Source organism: Oncorhynchus gorbuscha, linkage group LG07 (assembly GCF_021184085.1).
Source record: "Oncorhynchus gorbuscha isolate QuinsamMale2020 ecotype Even-year linkage group LG07, OgorEven_v1.0, whole genome shotgun sequence".
NCBI classification, from domain to species: Eukaryota; Metazoa; Chordata; class Actinopteri; order Salmoniformes; family Salmonidae; genus Oncorhynchus; species Oncorhynchus gorbuscha.
Window position 1 is genome coordinate 23,601,643 of NC_060179.1, and position 19,293 is coordinate 23,620,935.

The 19,293-nt window shown below is 42.7% G+C and overlaps 1 protein-coding gene across 6 annotated transcripts in view; it reads left to right on the forward strand.

Moving 5' to 3' along the window:
- Window positions 1-1,287: 1,287 nt before the first annotated feature.
- Window positions 1,288-19,293, forward strand: part of slc12a7b (solute carrier family 12 member 7b) — a 72,752-nt gene continuing 54,746 nt past the window's right edge. For 2 of the 6 annotated variants that reach the window (XM_046355882.1, XM_046355887.1), the window contains exon 1: window positions 1,289-1,565. In XM_046355882.1, coding sequence (XP_046211838.1) covers window positions 1,427-1,565 — 139 coding nt within the window. In that variant the 5' untranslated portion in view covers window positions 1,289-1,426. Of the gene's footprint in view, window positions 1,566-3,335; window positions 3,403-10,860; window positions 11,317-19,293 lie in introns of those variants that run through there. The other 4 variants (XM_046355888.1, XM_046355883.1, XM_046355886.1 and 1 more) reach the window with 4 other exon arrangements.

A 19,293-nucleotide genomic window follows, 5' to 3' on the forward strand; every position in this document is an offset into this window, starting at 1 on the left:
GTCTATCACAGTGCCATCCGTTTTGTCACCAAAGCCCCATATACTACCCACCACTGCGACCTGTATCCTCTTGTTGGCTGGTCCTTGCTACATATTCGTCACCAGACCCACTGGCTCCAGGTCATCTATAAGTCTTTGCTAGGTAAAGCTCCTCCTTATCTCAGCTCTCTGGTCACCATAGCAACACCCACCCATAGCACGCGCTCTAGCAGGTATATTTCACTGGTCATCCCCAAAGTCAACACCCCCTTTGGCCACCTTTCCTTACAGTTCTCTGCTGCCAAAGACTGGCACGAATTCTAAAAATCACTGAAGTTGAAGACTTATATTTCCCTCACTAACTTTAAGCGGCAGCTTCCAGAACAGCTTACCGATCGCTGCACGTGTACATAGCCCATTTGTATAATATAGCCCATCCAACCAACTACCTATCTCATCCTCATAATTTTTGTATATATACTTGCACATCTTCATCTGCACATATGTCACTCCAGTGTAAATTGCTAAACTGTAATTACTTTGACACTTTTGGCCTATTTTTTGCCTTGCCCGCCTTACTTCATTTGCACACACTTTATACAGATTTTCATTTGCGCACACTGTATGTTTGTTTATCCCATGTGTAACTCTGTGTTGTTGTTTTTGTCTCACTGCTTTGCTTTATCTTGGCCAGGTCGCAGTTGTAAATGATAACTTGTTCTCAACCTGGATAAATAAAGGTGAAATAAAATAAAAAATAAAAATAAAGGTTACATAAAAAATAAAAAAAAGTTTAATCAAACTCTGTTCTTTACATGCTTACTGACAAAAACAACATAAAGGTTGAGAGTGAAAGAAATACTCTGCAGGCTGTAGTGATGTTGACATGCAATCAATTACCACACAGTAAGAATCTTTGTGGACTCCATTTAATCACATATGTTATGATTATACGTTGCACAATCACACATAATGATGAGGAAGGTACAAAGGCATGACATAGTGGCAAACAATAGAGCATATCCCACGTGCTGCAAACACACCTGTGTTCTCGTTCTAGTAGCCTGTGCACGCACTACCAGGTCATATTTTGAGAAAACCATCACAAAAATACAAAACAAGTCTGTGACTGTTAGAAAGAGCTTGTGCTGGTAACATTATGATATTCGGGACACTTATTTCATAAATAACCATATTCTGAATTATAATTTGTGCGTATTGACACCGGTACGCGAGGCTCCCAGCCAATGAAAGGACACTATGCGATGGACACGCCTTGAGTGTTTCAAACCGTGGGTCAGCGCTCGTGTCCCATACAGACTGTCATGTGTACCTGCTAACCCGTTGCCGATTAGACTGCTTGAGTTCGAATCACAGCACAAACCGCTTCGAGCCCCGAGGTTTTTCTCCATCGTAAGAAGTGTGATAAGGGAGGACGCAGAAGGGAATGAGCGACAGGTTTGTGGTGGTCCCTGTCGGTCAGGGCAAAGAACAGTGCTCTGAAAGCGAAGGGGCAGAAGGCTACACCATAGAGCCGCAAGACGCTGTTCCTGTCCTCGAGTACAGTAGGGAGCCCAACAGATACGGTAAAATGATACCTGTCTCCTACTCAATCCGTTATTATCCACTGGGGATTAGCTATGCATTTCACTACGGGTTGTTTATGCTTATCTAACACTGCGGTTTGTATAGAACTGTATGTATGTTTACTTACCATACATTAGGAACGAGCTGAAATGAGCGACAGCTGTATTATGTGCACGTACATAGGGCCTACATTTTAAACACATATTCATGTTTGCGATCACTCATGTTTGTGAGTGATCGTAATTAAATAATTCCCTAGCTAACGTTAATTAACCTACTTCTCCATGACATTCAAAGCTGTTTTTCCTACATTTGTTATTATGTTCTGCTGCTATTTTGCACAACTGTAATAATTGATGATGGTCATGTTTAATAATTTTGCAATTATGTATAAGGTTGTCTTTTTAAAGCTGTTTGTGTCCCTCTCCTACCACCAGTCGGGTGTTGCATGGCAACAGGTTGCAGTGAAAGTGCACTCCCCTAAAATTAGACTGAATTGTCAAGCAAGCATCTCCAGGGATAACCAGTTAAAGAATATATAATTTACAACTTTACCCCATTTCAACCAATAGTTGTCCACCTGAATATAGAAAGGTGCGCTATCAGTGAGATTCTGAATGACATACTTCATGAAGATGTTCTCGCAAATAAACAACGTTAACGTTACTAGTTTAATTTTGGGAAGCTATGCAAGGCATTGCCTGTTCATGAGTAGACTCTCCACTATTTCTGAATATAGAATCAAAAGCAGTCGGCAGCTCTGCATTTGAATTGGTTCTTCTTAGTGTGGTTGTGATCGCACGAGACTGTATAGGTGTATTGCAGCATGGAAAATATTCTTATAGAGCTGTTATTATTAAAAGGGCAAATTCAAATTGTGATCTGCAATGTCAAGAGAGCGCTCCAAAACAAGTACATTTGAGAGAGAGAGAGAGAGAGAGAGAGAGAGAGAGAGAGAGAGAGAGAGAGCGCGAGAAAACGAGCGCGCAGTGCATTATTGTGTCCGTGCATGTGTTTCAGTGAGAGAAGCACATTTACTATTTACAATAGTTATCTCAGCTGGGATTCTCCAATTCACCTGGGTTTGGAATGTGTTTCCTCTATCTCTTTACTTCCACAAGCTTGATATTTTAATACATTCTTTAATAATAGCTTAATTCCAACATTTAATTTATTGTATTGCATTTAGTAATACGGGATAAGTAGGAAGATAGGATAATGCTGGGTGGGGTACGGGATAATGAGTTCAATGCCAAGCTTTCATTTTATCATCTGACTCCATAGATGGACATTTTCCTATATTACACTGATGGGGAATGGTCTCTGGGTTCGTTTCAGTGCAGGAACTATATGCCTATTTGGTCAAAAAGGCTTCAGATACCCCACGTTGAAAATAATAGTAGGTTATTTCCAATGATGCTAAGTATTCGCCAATGAGAGGCTTTAAAGCCTCCGGTCGGCCATATTGGCACTCCCCAGAAGAAGCAGTCCTCCAAAGGAATGAATGTAATTCAACAGTATATCAATTAACGTTTTAATGACAAAATTACATGTATTTAAGTGTTTTGTTTTAGTGGGGACAGTAACACTCGTACTTTCTAAAATGATACTTTAAGGAAAATGTTTTTATGTATAAAACAATTATATCTCACATTCTTTAAAAGTATGCATTAATGTGCCTTTAATAGAACACACGTGGCAAAACCAAATGTAGACATTAATAAATGTATTTTATAGCTTTTAAAATCTTTCTTTTTCTTTTTACAAAGGTGGGTGAGTGCCAAGATGGAGGTGCGGTGGCTTCAAAACAGCGCCCTCTATAGTCATCTAGTGTAGGTATGTGTATATACAAATCATTGGTAATTTCCATGTAAAAAGAGCCATTCGCTCCAACGTGAAGTTTTTATAGGAGCATATCACATTTGGTGTCAAATGAAAGCTAAGAACCTATACTTTTTGCAAATGAAAGCATAGATATGTTTTTCAACAATTTTCCATCCTAAAATTAGGAATAAGCCAAAGCTTTGATTTCTTGTCACAGGAATCACAAGGAATCTTAAAAAACATCTACTAGAAAAGGTCTTACAATATTAGAAATCCATCAAAACACATTATGTTGAGGTAAAGGCCCCTGACAATATCAACATTTATATTTAGTTTTGCAGAAATGATTTGCTTTCTGTAAGACAAAATGTCTTGTAATTCTGTTACATTTTTTACTCAGTGAACATTAGTTTTGCACAAATGTAGCCACTTGATTACATTTGCATTTACATTTAAGTCATTTAGCAGACGCTCTTATCCAGAGCGACTTACAAATTGGTGCATTCACCTTATGACATCCAGTGGAACAGTCACTTTACAATAGTGCATCTAAATCTTAAAGGGGGGGGGGGGGGGGGTGAGAGGGATGACTTATCCTATCCTAGGTATTCCTTATTGATGTCTGCTATAATGGCCACTATATTAGAACAGAAACAGAATACCTGTTTGTTTCATTCTATTTCTACATTAAGATGTTTTTTTCCCAGGTGCAATATTTAGATGCGTGTGACCACAAGCGTGCTATTATAAAGGCTGTCATGGCTAACTGCAATGTTAGTGTATTGTGTTTTTCTCAAGACTTGAGTGTCATTTGCAGTAAAGTGTAGGCAACACATAACATTGGATTGCTTTCCTTACATTCTTTAGCTGTGAGTCAGGTTCACATGAACCACTTTTTATTTTACACACAGAGACTGATCATATAGATCATATTTTTTGTTGTTTAATTAGTTAAAACCTGCATGTCTCAGTGAAACAACAACAAACAAGTATCACCTTTTTTGGGCCCTCACCAGTTTGCATCCCTGGTCAGTAAGAGTGTCCATGATTAAGCCTTTGAATGTATAGATGGAGATAAAACTGTCCAGTTTGAGTGTTTTTTTTTTTGCAGCTCGTTCCAGTCGCTAGCTGCAGTGAACTGAAAAGAGGAGCGACCCAGGGATGTGTGCGCTTTGGGTACTTTTAACATAATGTGACTGGCAGAACGGGTGTTGTATGTGGAGGATGAGGTCTGCAGTAGGTATCTCAGATAGGGGGGGCGTGAGGCCTAAGAGGGTTTTATAAATAAGCATCAACCAGTGGGTCTTGCGCCGGGTATACAGAGATGGCCAGTTAACAGAGGAGAATAGAGTGCAGTGATATGTCCTATAAGGAGCATTGGTGGCAAATCTGATGGCCGAATGGTAAAGAACATCTAGCCACTAGAGAGCACCCTGACCTGCCGATCTATAAATTACGTCTCCGTAATCTGGCATGGGTAGAATGGTCATCTGAATCAGGGTTAGTTTGGCAGCTGTGTCGAAAGAGGAGGAAACCAAGTCTAGATTCAACTTTAGCCTGCAGCTTTGATATGTGCTGAGAGAACGACAGTGTGTGTACCATCTAGCCATACTCCCAAGTACTTGTATGAGTTGACTACCCCAAGCTTTAAACCCTCCAAGGTAGTTTGGGAGACGAGCTCATTAGAATAATAGCCGGTGTGTAGAATAATAGGAGAATTTGACATTTTTCTACCTTTGTGTATCTATTCAGGATATATCACCATGAAGAAATACAGTATGTTCATAATGATGCATTAGTGTATAGTACAGATCAGTGACTCATGTCATTCTGTTGCTGTCATTCCGCAGTTCAATAACCAAAATATATTTTTTCAAACTCAAGGTGTCACATAAAAAAACTGAGGGAGATTTTACTGTCATTTTGTTACCAAACTTAGTCTCTGCACTGTTCCTCAAGTAAATGTGTTTTAGTAACATTTTCAGTGGCAATCAACATTTTTTGCCTGGCATACATTTTAAAGTGAAAAGGTCTCAGCGTTACTGTGCAATTGCCCAGTACTTTTTCAGCTTTTTTTCCTGAGCACACCATACTTAAAACAAACCAAAAAAAACTTTCCAGGGCTGTTTCTTAGTCCTTAGACATTGGTGTTTGGAAATAGAGAAAATATGTGACTACAAAATGTCAATATAGTTGACAACAAAAAAATGTCAGATAATGTCTTAACTCTCTTGAGCCCTATCTAATGTGGTGTTAAACGTGCTTTGACCAGCAGTTATGGCAGATTTCTATCAGTTATCCATATACTTAATTGATAGAGCTTCTTTAATAGGGATTTCAATTCATATCTGAAATAGATGGATTTGAAATGGAATTGACCATTAATCTCAACCATGCTGCTCTCCCATTGAACACTGCACATTTGGGATTGGGAGAGACTATAAATAGGATACATCCTCCAGATGTCAGTGATGCCAGAGATTACAAAGGGATTGATGAGGACTCAGTCGTCTGGATGGAGTGCTCAGCTCTTACTGATGGCTCAACACAGTCACTGTCATTAGACACATGCTGTGTTGTGACTCATTTGTTTCACAGAGCTTCCTGTAATTTAGCCTGTACATACAGTTGGCCCTGCCCATGGAGAGAGAGACCAGTCTTGAGTGTTTTGAAATGGAATAAACGTGTTTTTCCACAGCCTGAAATCTGTAATCTTCACAAGGGGAAATCAGTGTGAGGCCACACATCTCTGTCAGCTGATTGCTTGGTTAGTACTATTCGGGATCCTTGGGATGACTCTTCCCTAAACCTTAACCCCTAACCTTAATCATAACTCTTACCTAACGGTTTTTAATGTCAACTTCAATGGGGTGACGTCAGATTTGGGACATTTCTAGGTGACACAGTAATCCGTAGACTGTAAAAGAGGAAGCCTAACAAACATTTACTGGATTGATTGGTCTGGTGTCTCATTTCGTGTCAATTTAATTGGCTGGACTTGAGCCCTTTTCAGCTTTGGGCTGATTTTATGAGTCTTGTTCTCAACATGTAAAAATGTCACGCAAATGTTGCCAACAAACAGAACCAAAGAGCTTTTTTATTTCGCCATTAAACCTGTGGAAAATTTGACTTGGGATAAAACTCATATGCCAGCATGGATTTGTTTTTCAAATGAAATATGAATGCTTCTGAATTATGGCTGGTCCGCCTGGCAGTTATGCCTACTGCCGTTTTTCCTCTCTCATTTTTTCCGGAGAATTGTATTGAGTTTTATAGCTGCGTAATATACACCATAGCCAATAGATTGTTTCCATTGGATTATTGCAGGGTTCCATTTAATTTATTAGCTTTCCTCATTTTCCACCAGGATGTGACTAGAGCAGATGTATAAAAGCGTTCCTATTGGCTAGCTTTTGAAGGAAGGTACAGTACCAGTACATATACTGGTGGTGTGATTCTCCTCATGTCCAGAGAGGAGCAGCAGTGTGCCACCATTCATCCCAAATCCTGCACTGGTCCTGTTTACTCTTGAGGATAGGGGGTGGCTAAAACCTCCAGCATAACGTCACATGGAAGATTTGTTTTGAAATGGAGAACCACCTCTGTCTGTACATTATGTTAACATAACAAGATGTTATGTTCCTATAGGGCTGCTGTCAGACACACTGTAGCAGATTACAGCTGAGGGCTTATTTGCTGTCACAACTCCCTTGTACTGTCTCTTTGGGTTACAGATCTCAGTGCAGGGACCTCTTGATATTGGGGAAAAGGGTAATTGACTTGGCCTGTAATCTTCTCAACGGGCAGGAAGGAAGTGTAAATAAACATTGAGAAAGCGCAGTCTATAGACATGGCCAACTGTCCTTGGGTTGCACTTTGACGTGGATCCATTAGAAACCCTATCTCTCTCTGTGTTTCTGGTTTTTCCCCTTCGCTCGATATTCCACATTCCGGCCAGGCCAAGCAATACGATACAATCTGCTGTGCCAGGAATGGGCAACGGGTAGTATTTTTAGATCTTATTCTGAAAGGTAGTAACCTTCTCTTGAAGTCCCATCCCCTACACCCTTTCCTGCCAATCAATGCATTGGCTTCCAGCTTCAATTTATATTTGGTATGCTGTTTATGTAGCCTATATACCACCTACTTAATCACTTTGACCACAGGAGGTTGGTGACACCTTAATTGGGGAGAGCGGGCTCATAGTAATGGCTGGAGGGGAATTGGTGGAATGGTATTAAATACATCGAACACATGGTTTCCAGGTGTTTGGTGACATTCCATTCGCTCCCTTCTAGCCATTCTCCCCTCAGCAGCCTCCTGGCAATTTGACATCAATAAAATCTATGGAAATGTTACCAGAGCGCAGGAGAAATGCATAGTTCACCTCAAGTACATGCCAGAATAATGCAAAATAAGATGGCTGATAGCTTCTCATGCTGCCCTGCCTATTTAAAGGAGACACAGGTGTGGTATAGGTGATTGGTAATACACAAGGAATAATAATACCTTAGGGAACAGACCTTGGAGTTACTTGTTGACCTACATTGGATGGCATGATGTGACCTCAACACATTGATCTGTGACACTGTTTAACCCTTTGGTGACCTTTGACCCTTTTGGCCACATAGCCCTGTTCAGTTGTTTCCACCAGTGTCGTAGATTGTTTGTTTTTAGAACGAGAAGGCCCGCACACTCTTAAAGCTCCCAATTCACCGCTTTCTTGACAACGCTTCGACACGGATCTTCGTCAGGTCAAACACACTGAGTGTTTACGTCCCAGAATATACACATTTCACCTCACGTGACGCATGGTTGGTGCAAAAAACATTTGTATACTTCCAATAATAAGATCAGGACGTGACAGTTTTGTTTCATCTGTCCTTGTGATTGTCTCCACCCCCTCCAGGTGTCGCTTATTTTCCCCGGTGTATTTATCCCTGTGTTTCCTGTCTCTCCGTGCCAGTTCATCTTGTATGTTTCTAAGTCAACCAGTGGTATTTCCGTTCTCCTGCTTTTTGCATTCTCCTTTTGCATTCTCCAAGTCCTCTTGGTTTTGTTCCGTGCCTGTTTCTGGACTCTGTACCCGCCTGCCTGACCACGAACCTGTCTGCCACTCTGTACCTCCTGGACTCTGACCTGGTTTTGCCTGTCCACGACTATTCTCTTGCCAACCCCTTTTGATTAATTAACATTGTAAGATCCAACCATTTGCCTCCTGTGTCTGCATGTGGGTCTCGCCTTTTGCCTTGATATAACAATGAGATGGGTGCATGTAATGGTCTCAGAAAATAATATATCTTTACAAAATGACCAAGTGGGTAACCTGGAAGGCAAGACATATCAAAGTAAATTAACATTCAGGTAAGAAATCGTCTGATATCAAACTCTTGGTTCAGACCTCTAGGAGACATGGTACACAAACAGTCAATCCAATACAATTCTCTTCTCAATAATAGATGATCAGTATCTCCGCCTCTCCTAGGAGTCTTAACATGTTCGATGCTAATGTTGTGACGAGCCTCCATGACATGCGCAGGCACAGGGTTTCTCTGGTTAAAGGGTCCTGATATTACTCCTGTGTTCTGCTATCCTTGTTTTCATAGCAATTTTGTTTTTTCCTACATGGCATAGATCACAAATACAAATATATCAAATAATCTGTTGAACATGTAATGATGCGCTTAATCTGTATGGCCTTGCCCGTAATAGACGTTGCATTTGAACGTGAAGTTACACTGGGTGCATCCGCCACATCTATAGTCACCGTAGATTGTTTGTTTCCCAGGTATTTTCCAATATCCCCGCTCTGATTGCCTTTCCTTACCCTCCAACCACCCTGGAATGACTTCAGAATGCGAAGAGGGATTCTCTCCGTACACAAAGTCAAATCCTTCATGATTAGACATTCCTCTCGTCTCTAAGATGGATCATCTATGATCTCCCTCTCTGCCCCTCAGGCTGTGGCACACTGGCAGAGTGTGTAACTCTGGATCTCTGGAGCGTTTTACACTAAGACAGCCTTAGGTAGTCTGCATGCTACAGTGAATTCTCGAGTCCTCAATAGCACAGGATTCCTTGAAAACAGGATTTGCTTTCTCAACATTTATCAGACCAACTGATATGGATGAACATGGCTATGCATGGGACCATTCTGTACTGGTGGAAAACGCTTGTGAGATGTGGACAGAAGAAACCGAGCAAAGCGTTGGTTAGCTTCTGCCCGTCTCCATCCTCTAGGCTACCTCCAAGTTGTTAGCCTAGGTAGCTAAAGCACTGCTGAGGCCTAGTCTTCTTTACCGGAAGAGGAGGAATATTATCCGCTCCTGGCCACCCCTGTCAGAGCCTGCCTCACTGCCTGCTTAATGCAATTTGCAATCACTGGTTCCCAGAACATGTATCGGACACGACAGACGAGTGCAACTGTTTGTGCACGTCAACTCACAAGTGTGAAGAACACATAAGCTGAACAGATCAATGTTCAGTCAACAGGACATTTTCAGGATATTCTACATGCAGGAAAAACGTCATTACCTGCACATACTCAGTTTTACAACTGACAAGCAGTTTGAAGTGGCACCATGGACAGATTCTCTTTCTTGCCACTGTTGGCTCGTCAAATACAACAGAGCACCACTTGAACTGAAGAAACACACTGACCCTGAGCAGTCATTGTGTACGTGACCACAGTACCCTTTGTTTTCTGAAACGGACATGGGCTGCTGCTTCATATGCAAGTGAGAGTGCTGCTCTCGTAACATCTATTCTCTGGACTTCCAGAGGCACCCCCCCCCCCCCACCTCTGACTTCCAGTATTCAGAGCCGGTTTGATCCTCCTGAACATTGGTGATATTCTGAGGAGGGGTTCCGGTTGTGTTTAACTCGGCTGTGAGAGAATAGGCCAGATGTGTCCTTGTTGCCAGAACTCTGTCAGCCTCCTTTGGGGCTGAAACTGGCCTGAGGCTGTTATTCTACCTGCTGAGGGAAGGGCTGTTAAAATACTAGAATGATTTAACAGTAACACAATACTTTTCTGTGGTAATTTATGTGAAGCGAGAGTTCCCATGGCTTTACACACAGCAACGCTGTAGACAGTGGAGTCACATGGGCACACTATCTAAACCTCTCCAAGCCAGGCGCCATGGAGGAGAGTGTCCTTCCATCGCTGCCTGAAGGGGCTGTCTGGGAGGCATTGCTAACCCTTCTGAATCACACTGCAGAGATAAGCAGGACGATCAGTTTCACCAGCGGCTACCCCTCTCACTGGGGCTGATAACCCCACATAGGCTCTTATTCCAAACCCTCCTCCTCCTCTTTGTGTGTCTGTGACACAGCCCAGCTCTCTCTCTGTGAGGGTGTGTGGTTTAGAGGACCAAGGAGAGGAAGTAATGTCACCCCACCCCCGTCAGTGTAACTCCATTATCAATCCTGTCCGCTTCCTTTTTCTGTGCTCTCACACAGACAGTACTGTGTTGTGCAGTGAGTATGTGAAATACAGCTGACCCTGGGCAGATCGAGACGTTATGGTGTGTGTCGAGCCGTGCCTTCCTCTACAGGGCGGGGCAGTTTAGCGTTTCCGTATTTGGAGAGGGAGGGCTGGTCACATTGGGCACCCGGTATCCAAGCGATAGGCGTAAAAACGGAGAACTTCGAACCAACGGCAGAGCACGAGCCCAGAGGGACAGAGAGGGAGATACCTAGAATAAAAACAAAGCAAACAACTGAAGAGAGGAGGCGAGAAGCAGAACCAACAAGGAGAGAGAGATAAGAGAGGGACAGGCAAAACGCTGAGAGAGGCACATGGTGTGAAAATGCCTACAAACTTCACAGTGGTTCCTGTGAAGGATGGCAGGAAGTCCCGGGAGGACGATGATGTAGATGACAACAATGTTTTCAGAGAGGAAGACGAGGATGCCCCCTTCCCAGGTGAGAGAAGGATTTTGGGGGCTTTTGCTCTCCACACAACTCACTCCCTCCAACCTGCAAGGGAGATGAGCACGTTCCTTCAATGGGCTAGAGTATCTGATGCTAAGTTGCGGCTGAGCATGACTCTGTAGTTGTGTTTTGTCGTATATTGGATGAACATGGTTGTGTTATCAGATACAGGTATTGGATCACGTATATTGGAAGGTGATGGTTGATAAGGGAAAGGTTGAAGCACGTCACTTTCTTGACCCTAATAAAGAAGTGGCCAGGTCATTTTAGGGATAGAATTGCTTTTGCTGTACATTTGGGCTGAACTGGGTTTTTGTTTTAGTGTCATTAAGGCTGTGTTTCTGCGGGTTTTGGGAATGAAGTAGATGGAGTCACACCCTTCTGGACCTCTCAACACACTCAAGTGCTTCCGATGCCTCTTTTTCTTTTTGCCACGACTCCCACTTATCCTCTTTTCTCTCTCTCTCTCTCGTTCTCGTTGTCTTTCTCTCTCTCTCTCTCTGATCCACTTCAACAGTGCTACGCTGCCACACTTCTTCGTCTCATTGTTCCCTTCCCTCAGTCTCTCCACAGTCACGTTTGGCAGAAATAATTAGCCATAGCATCCAGAGGCATAATAAGACACAAGTGTCTTTTTGTTCCATGAGCGTACTGCTACAAACTACTATGTGTTGCTACTATACAGCTTACCCCAGGGATGCCATGTGCTCTTCTGTAGCTCAGTGGGTAGAGCATGTAAAATGTATGCATGCGTGACTAGGTCACTTTGGATAAAAGCGTCTGCTAAATTGTATTATTATTATATAGTATGCTGTTCCACTGCATCATCTTTCCCATGTTCAACACCAGAAGCAACTCTTAATTACAAGCCCTAACGAGGGAAGGTCATTAAGTTTAACTTCCCACAAGTCTGTGCTAACGAACTGCACAGAGCCCCCATTGTTGTGCCAAACAGTTGTTACTGTTTTTTAGTTTTCCTACTGTTTCACAAGGCGAGGGCCAATCAGGGTCCTCCTCCCTAATTTCCATCGCGACGCACAATTACGGCCGCCCACTGTGTGAGATTCTACAGACTGGGAAAAAGAGTGGTGTCCATTATGGTGGGTTATATAAGCTGTCTGGCAGGGGTCTGTCTGTTGGGAAGGGGTTTGAAACTCCATGCGTTGATGTTGTTGACTCTCAGACTGCGAGAAAGCAAGAGTCAGATAGCAGCCAGTGTTATTGATTGGTCTAGTTGTTGGCTAATGGGTCTGGTTTCTGCTTTATAGTACATATATAACACTCACTCCCCGCTAATAACAATACTAGACTTTGGTTAGATCAACATGAAAAACATGGGGAAATTTGACACAATCATGACCTCTTCTTCAGGTGTTTGTGAGTATTGTCTTACCCCCAATATTTTGTGCTCACATCCCCACCAGATATTTTGGGAAGGCAAGCAACACCTCTGTCTGTCTCTTTCTGCCTCTCCCTCATTCTTTAGGAGTATTTAAACTGGAACTGAACACAAAGCTGACATCTGTGTCAAATTATTCCTGAGCTCAACAAAAAAAGAAGGGGAAAAAAAAACATTTGAATAACAGGGTACAAGTAAACCATTTCAGATGTAGCATGCACTTATGCATTGCACTCAAAGGTCTACGAAGCTAAAGTCATCGTGCGTTTAGCATATTGCACTAGCCAGCCAAACTAAACAACTGGGCTAGTTCCATTGGCCTTGGCTTGGAAAAGACAGCCCTTTCTATAAACAGGTATCTTTTGTGGTTTGGATAAAACAGAATTTTGAACTGAGCTAAATGTAGTTCTCCCCAAATGAGAAGCAGTGCCTTTTCATGTTTGTCCAATTAGGATTTACTTTGACCAAAATAACCTGTGCTGATGGCATGTTTGCTCAGTGGACATGAAAAACAATGCAGTTGGATGATTTTTAACATGAGGTTGCCACTAGCTGATTTACCATGCTTGTGTATGGCCTTCCTTGACATGGATTGGCTAGAACCTACCAGTATGGACATAGTCACTGTACAGAGCAGTTGAAATATTCTGTAATGCAAAAAACCAGTAGGCACAGTGTTCAATCTGTTGTGTATCTCTGCAGGCATGTGCTTCCTGTTTTTCCCAGGTCTGGTATAGTTTAAATCCAGGCTACCTCGCCAGACTCTCTGTTGCAGTGGTGGTGTTGCTATCTCTAGCAGTACTCCTGCTATGTACTGTAGATGTGCAGTAACCGTTACCAATTGATAAGCATGCAGCCAGAGTCACACTGTCTGTCTAAAGTCCTGTGTAGTACAGTAACCCCGATGTGTATTTTCACCCTGAAACTACTGTAAGATTTATCTTATGTACAGGTAACTGCCAAAATATCGGACACGCCAACATACTGTGTCTTAATAGGGAGTTGGGCCTTGACATACAGTGGGCAAAAAAAGTATTTAGTCAGCCACCAATTGTGCAAGTTCTGCTCTGTACAGTGACTAGTTGGTACACTTCAACTATGACAGACAAAATGAGAAAAAAAAATCCAGAAAATCACATTGTAGGATTTTTAATGAATTTATTACTGCTCCTCCAGAGCAGTGATGTTTTGGGGCTGTTGCTGGGCAAGTGCAAATCAACTCCCTCCAAAACATTTCTATGGGGTTGAGATCTGGAGACTGGCGAGGCCACTCCAGGACCTTGAAATGCTTCTTACGAAGCCACTCCTTCGTTGCCTGGGCGGTGTGTTTGGGATCATTGTCATGCTGAAAGACCCAGCCACGTTTCATCTTCAATGCCCTTGCTGATGAAAGGAGGTTTTCACTCAATCTCATGATACATGGACCCATTCATTCTTTCCTTTACACGGATCAGTCGTCCTGGTCCCTTTGCAGAAAAACAGCCCCAAAGCATGATGTTTCCACCCCCATGCTTCACAGTAGTTATGGTGTTCTTTGGATGCAACTCAGCATTCTATTTTGGTTTATCTGACCATATGACATTCTCCCAATCTTCTTCTGGATCATCCAAATGCTCTCTAGCAAACTTCAGATGGGCCTGGACATTTACTGGCTTAAGCAGGGGGACACGTCTGGCACTGCAGGATTTGAGTCCCTGGCAGCGTAGTGTGTTACTGATGGTAGGCTTTGTTACTTTGGTCCCAGCTCTCTGCAGGTCATTCACTAGGTCCCCCTGTGTGGTTCTGGGATTTTTGCTCACCGTTCTTGTGATCATTTTGACCCCACGGGGTGAGAACTTGCGTGGAGCCCCAGATCGAAGGAGATTATCAGTGGTCTTGTATGTCCTCCATTTCCTAATAATTGCTCCCACAGCCAAAATAATGGCCTGCCCGGTATTTTTCTACATTACCGTAAGCATAATGGGATGTTAATTGATTAATTAACTCAGGAACCGTACCTCTGTTTGAAAGCACCTTCCTTCAATTTAGTTTGTATCCTATAATGACCTAATGCGTCGAAATTTGGATGATCATTACAGCCAAAATCACGTTCTTTTCATCTCCGCTATGTTAAACAAAGCTGATTTCCGTGATAATTTATCTGTTTAGGTAATGATGATAACAAGGCACCAAAAGTGGTTTGAAGTAATGTTAACATTTCAACAACATGAAATCAATGTCTTAAACATTGGAGGGAGAGGAGAGAGAGTTAAAGAATGAGGAGAGAGAGAGAGAAGAGGCAGAATCTAGAGACTGGTGCGGCGGCGAGTTCTTCCTGTCACTTGTCCTTGACAGGCAGCCAGTCTCAGTCGGGGGGGGGGGTGGGATGGAGAAGAAAACAAAGAGGATACTTAATGTTCAATAACATGGGCCTGGTTTAGTTGGAAGCCCTCTGACGACGTCAAGGTACAGGCCGACAAGGTTTTAAAAATGTTTTTAAAATGTTTAATTACGGCCTTTAATCTTTAGTGTTTGACCTGATGGGGCATGGATAGGTGTAGTGATATGGTGATGACTCAACCCTGCTGTGTAATGGGCTCTGGGCCATATTACATACACAAATCTAGAACCTCCAGATATGCAAACGTTAACTAGAAACCAATGTCCAATTCCATACCAACCCTGGCCTGAAGTTTGATTTGGAATTGGGCACAAAAAATGAATGGCTAAGGAGAAGGGGTTAAGGACCAGTCAGGAACTAGGCAGCTGAACAATCAATTTCAGTCAATTGAAAATGTAACTTCCATTGAATACATTTAGTATGCAAATGTATACATTTACAGCCAATTCGAGCAAGTTTCAACATTTTACCAGCAAACTATTGGAAAAATATACAAATATTTACATGCTTGTAAACATTACTTGCAATGCAATACCGATACATGTGCTATATACAGTTGAAGTTGGAAGTTTACATACACTTAAGTTGGAATCATTAAAACTAGTTTTTCAACCACTCCACAAATTTCTTGTTAACAAATTATATTTTTGGCAAGTCGGTTAGGACATCTACTTTTTGCATGACACAAGTCATTTTTCCAACAATTGTTTACAGACAGATTATTTCACTTAATTCACTAAATTGACTGTCTTTAAACAGCTTGGAAAATTACAGAAAATGACCATGCAGCCGTCATACCGCTCAGGAAGGAGACGTGTTCTGTCTCCTAGAGATGAATGTACTTTGGTGCAAAAAGTGCAAATCAATCCCAGAACAACAGCAAAGGACCTTGTGAAGATGCTGGAGGAAACGGGTACAAAAATATCTATATCCACAGTAAAACAAGTCCTACATCGACATAAGCTGAAAGGCTGCTCAGCAAGGAAGAAGCCACTGCTCTAAAACCGCCATAAAGCCAGACTACGGTTTGTAACTGCACATGGGGACAAGGATCATACTATTTGGAGAAATGTCCTCTGGTCTGATGAAACAAAAATAGAACTGTTTGGCCATAATGACCATCGTATTGTTAGGAGGAAAAAGGGGGAGACTTGCAAGTCGAAGAACACCATCCCAACCGTGAAGCACTTGGGTGGCAGCATCATGTTTTGTGGGTGCTTTGCTGCAGGAGGGACTGATGCACTTCACAAAATAGATGGCATCATGAGGCGGGAAAATTGTGTGGCTATATTGAAGCAACATCTCAAGACATCAGTCAGGAAGTTAAAGCTTGGTCGCAAATGGGTCTTCCAAATGGACAATGACCCCAAGCATACTTCCAAAGTTGTGGCAAAATGGCTTAAGGACAACAAAGTCAAGGTATTGGAGTGGCCGTCACAAAGCCCTGACCTCAATCCCATAAATAATTTGTGGCCAGAACTAAAAAAGCGTGTGTGAGCAAGGAGGCCTACAAATCTGACTCAGTTACACCAGCTCTGTCACGAGGAATGGGCCAAAATTCACCTAACTTATTGTGGAAAGCTTGTGGAAGGCTACCTGAGTTTGACCCAAGTTAAATAATTTAAAGGCAATGCTACCAAATACTAATTGAGTGTGTGTAAACTTCTGACCCATTGGGAATATGATGAAAAATAAAAGCTGAAATCACTCTCTACTATTATTCTGACATTTTCACATTCTTAAAATAATGTGGCGATCCTAAGGTGGGGAATTTTTACTAGGGTTAAATGTTAGGAATAGTGAAAAACTGAGTTTAAATGTATTTGGCTAAGGAGTATGTAAACTTCCGACTTCAACTGTACTTACCAACCAACTGCTGCTGGACTGCTGGCCACTCCAGTCACAGAGGTCCCTGGAAAATATAAAAGAGCGGTGAGTTGTGAGAGAAACTCTGGGGTGGTGTCATGACCACTGGAGTCATACACCTTAACAGTACCTACCTGGCAGCGAAGGTTACTTACCGTGACCCAGTGGTTAGCCTCGAGATTGACTATCTGGGCAAACCCCTGGGCCAGTGTTGGTACTGCTGACAGCATGGCGATGCCTCCCACCGTGAGGAAGCCTACTTCTGGATGCTGCTCCTGCAAAAGAGCTTGAGCATGATCAATTGTAAAATTGCCTAACCAGGAGTGTGATGGAAGAACGACCTCCCGAAGGTCCTCCATCCGGCCACAGAGAGCAGCTGGACTTACCTGCCCCTGTTGGACACTAGTGATGAGAACCTCACTCGTGTCTTCTAGTCCAGTGACTGGACTTACCTGCCCCTGTTGGACACTAGTGATGAGAACCTCACTCGTGTCTTCTAGTCCAGTGACTGGACTTACCTGCCCCTGTTGGACACTAGTGATGAGAACCTCACTAGTGTCTTCTAGTCCAGTGACTGGACTTACCTGCCCCTGTTGGACACTAGTGATGAGAACCTCACTAGTGTCTTCTAGTCCAGTGACTGGACTTACCTGCCCCTGCTGGACACTAGTGATGGAGTGACTGGACTTACCTGCCTCTGTTGGACACTAGTGATGAGAACCTCACTCGTGTCTTCTAGTCCAGTGACTGGACTTACCTGCCCCTGTTGGACACTAGTGATGAGAACCTCACTCGTGTCTTCTAGTCCAGTGACTGGACTTACCTGCCCCTGTTGGACACTAGTGATGAGAACCTCACTCGTGTCTTCTAGTCCAATGACTGGACTTACCTGCCCCTGTTGGACACTAGTGATGAGAACCTCACTCGTGTCTTCTAGTCCAATGACTGGACTTACCTGCCCCTGTTGGACACTAGTGATGAGAACCTCACTCGTGTCTTCTAGTCCAGTGACTGGACTTACCTGCCCCTGTTGGACACTAGTGATGAGAACCTCACTCGTGTCTTCTAGTCCAGTGACTGGACTTACACACTAGTGACTGGACTGGACTTACCTGCCCCTGTTGGACACTAGTGATGAGAACCTCACTCGTGTCTTCTAGTCCAGTGACTGGACTTACCTGCCCCTGTTGGACACTAGTGATGAGAACCTCACTAGTGTCTTCTAGTCCAGTGACTGGACTTACCTGCCCCTGTTCCTCCAGTCCGACACAAGCCACCTGTGAGAACATTTGATGGATTAGTGAAGTGTTAAGAAGGAGAGATATGTACTTTTCAACTGTTTTTGAAAGTATAGCCTACCTTAAAGCTTGTCCCCTTCTGACACAGACTGATCCGAACTGGATCTGGTGGATGGGATACCTCCTGGTTGTCTCGGACAGTCGATGGTAGAGTTGTTGAAATAAGTAAATTTGCACTGCTGTCTTTCTGTTTCTCTCTCTCCAAATATTGCTGTCTTTCACTCTCTTCCCACCTCTCTCTCTCCCTGTCACGTTCTTTCTCACTTTCTTCCTCTCTCTCTGTCTAGCGAAGACAACTCATTAAGGGCAGTTTAAGTTACCATAATTGCTTAACCCTGATCAATCAAATGGATAGGTGTAACTTATAGCTAGATACCTCAATATGACAGACATATAACTAAATGTATAGCTAGCAACATGTAGATGACCAACTAGTTAGATGAAAAATGTTTGTTAAATGGTTGTATTTAACTCCTTCCAGATATCTAATAGAAATCAACTGCTTAACGTTACCCTGAATTGAGAATTCCCCTGCCCCCTTACGAATGTTGAGCCTCTTGTCGAGATCAGTGATGCCTTCGTAATACTTTGTCTGGTTGGAAAGATAAAAATAAAATCTCCTCGAGGGATACCATTAAAGTGCAAGCTACATACAAACAGAAATCTACTATAACACTTAGCAAGCTATATAACGTTAGCTAAATCAAACTGTCTGTCTGGATAGCTAGCTGACTAGGCAGGCTGAGGGAAGTAGCTTGCAATGTCAACATAAAATCTATCTAAAAACAGCTTAAATAATTTCTTCCTATTTAACAATATTTTTCTGAAGCAGCAGGTTGTCACCGACAAAAACACCGTCCTTGGAGTGCAATTCTGAGGTAATAATTTTGTGTGGACTGAGCGAGCGTTTGTGGTGAAATGGAACTAGAACTGCCCGCGTCCTCTTTCCTTCGCGAGGTCAAATAGAGCCAAGCAACCAGCATAGCAACGGACGCTTTGGTTCATTACGCAATCCGGTCCAAATT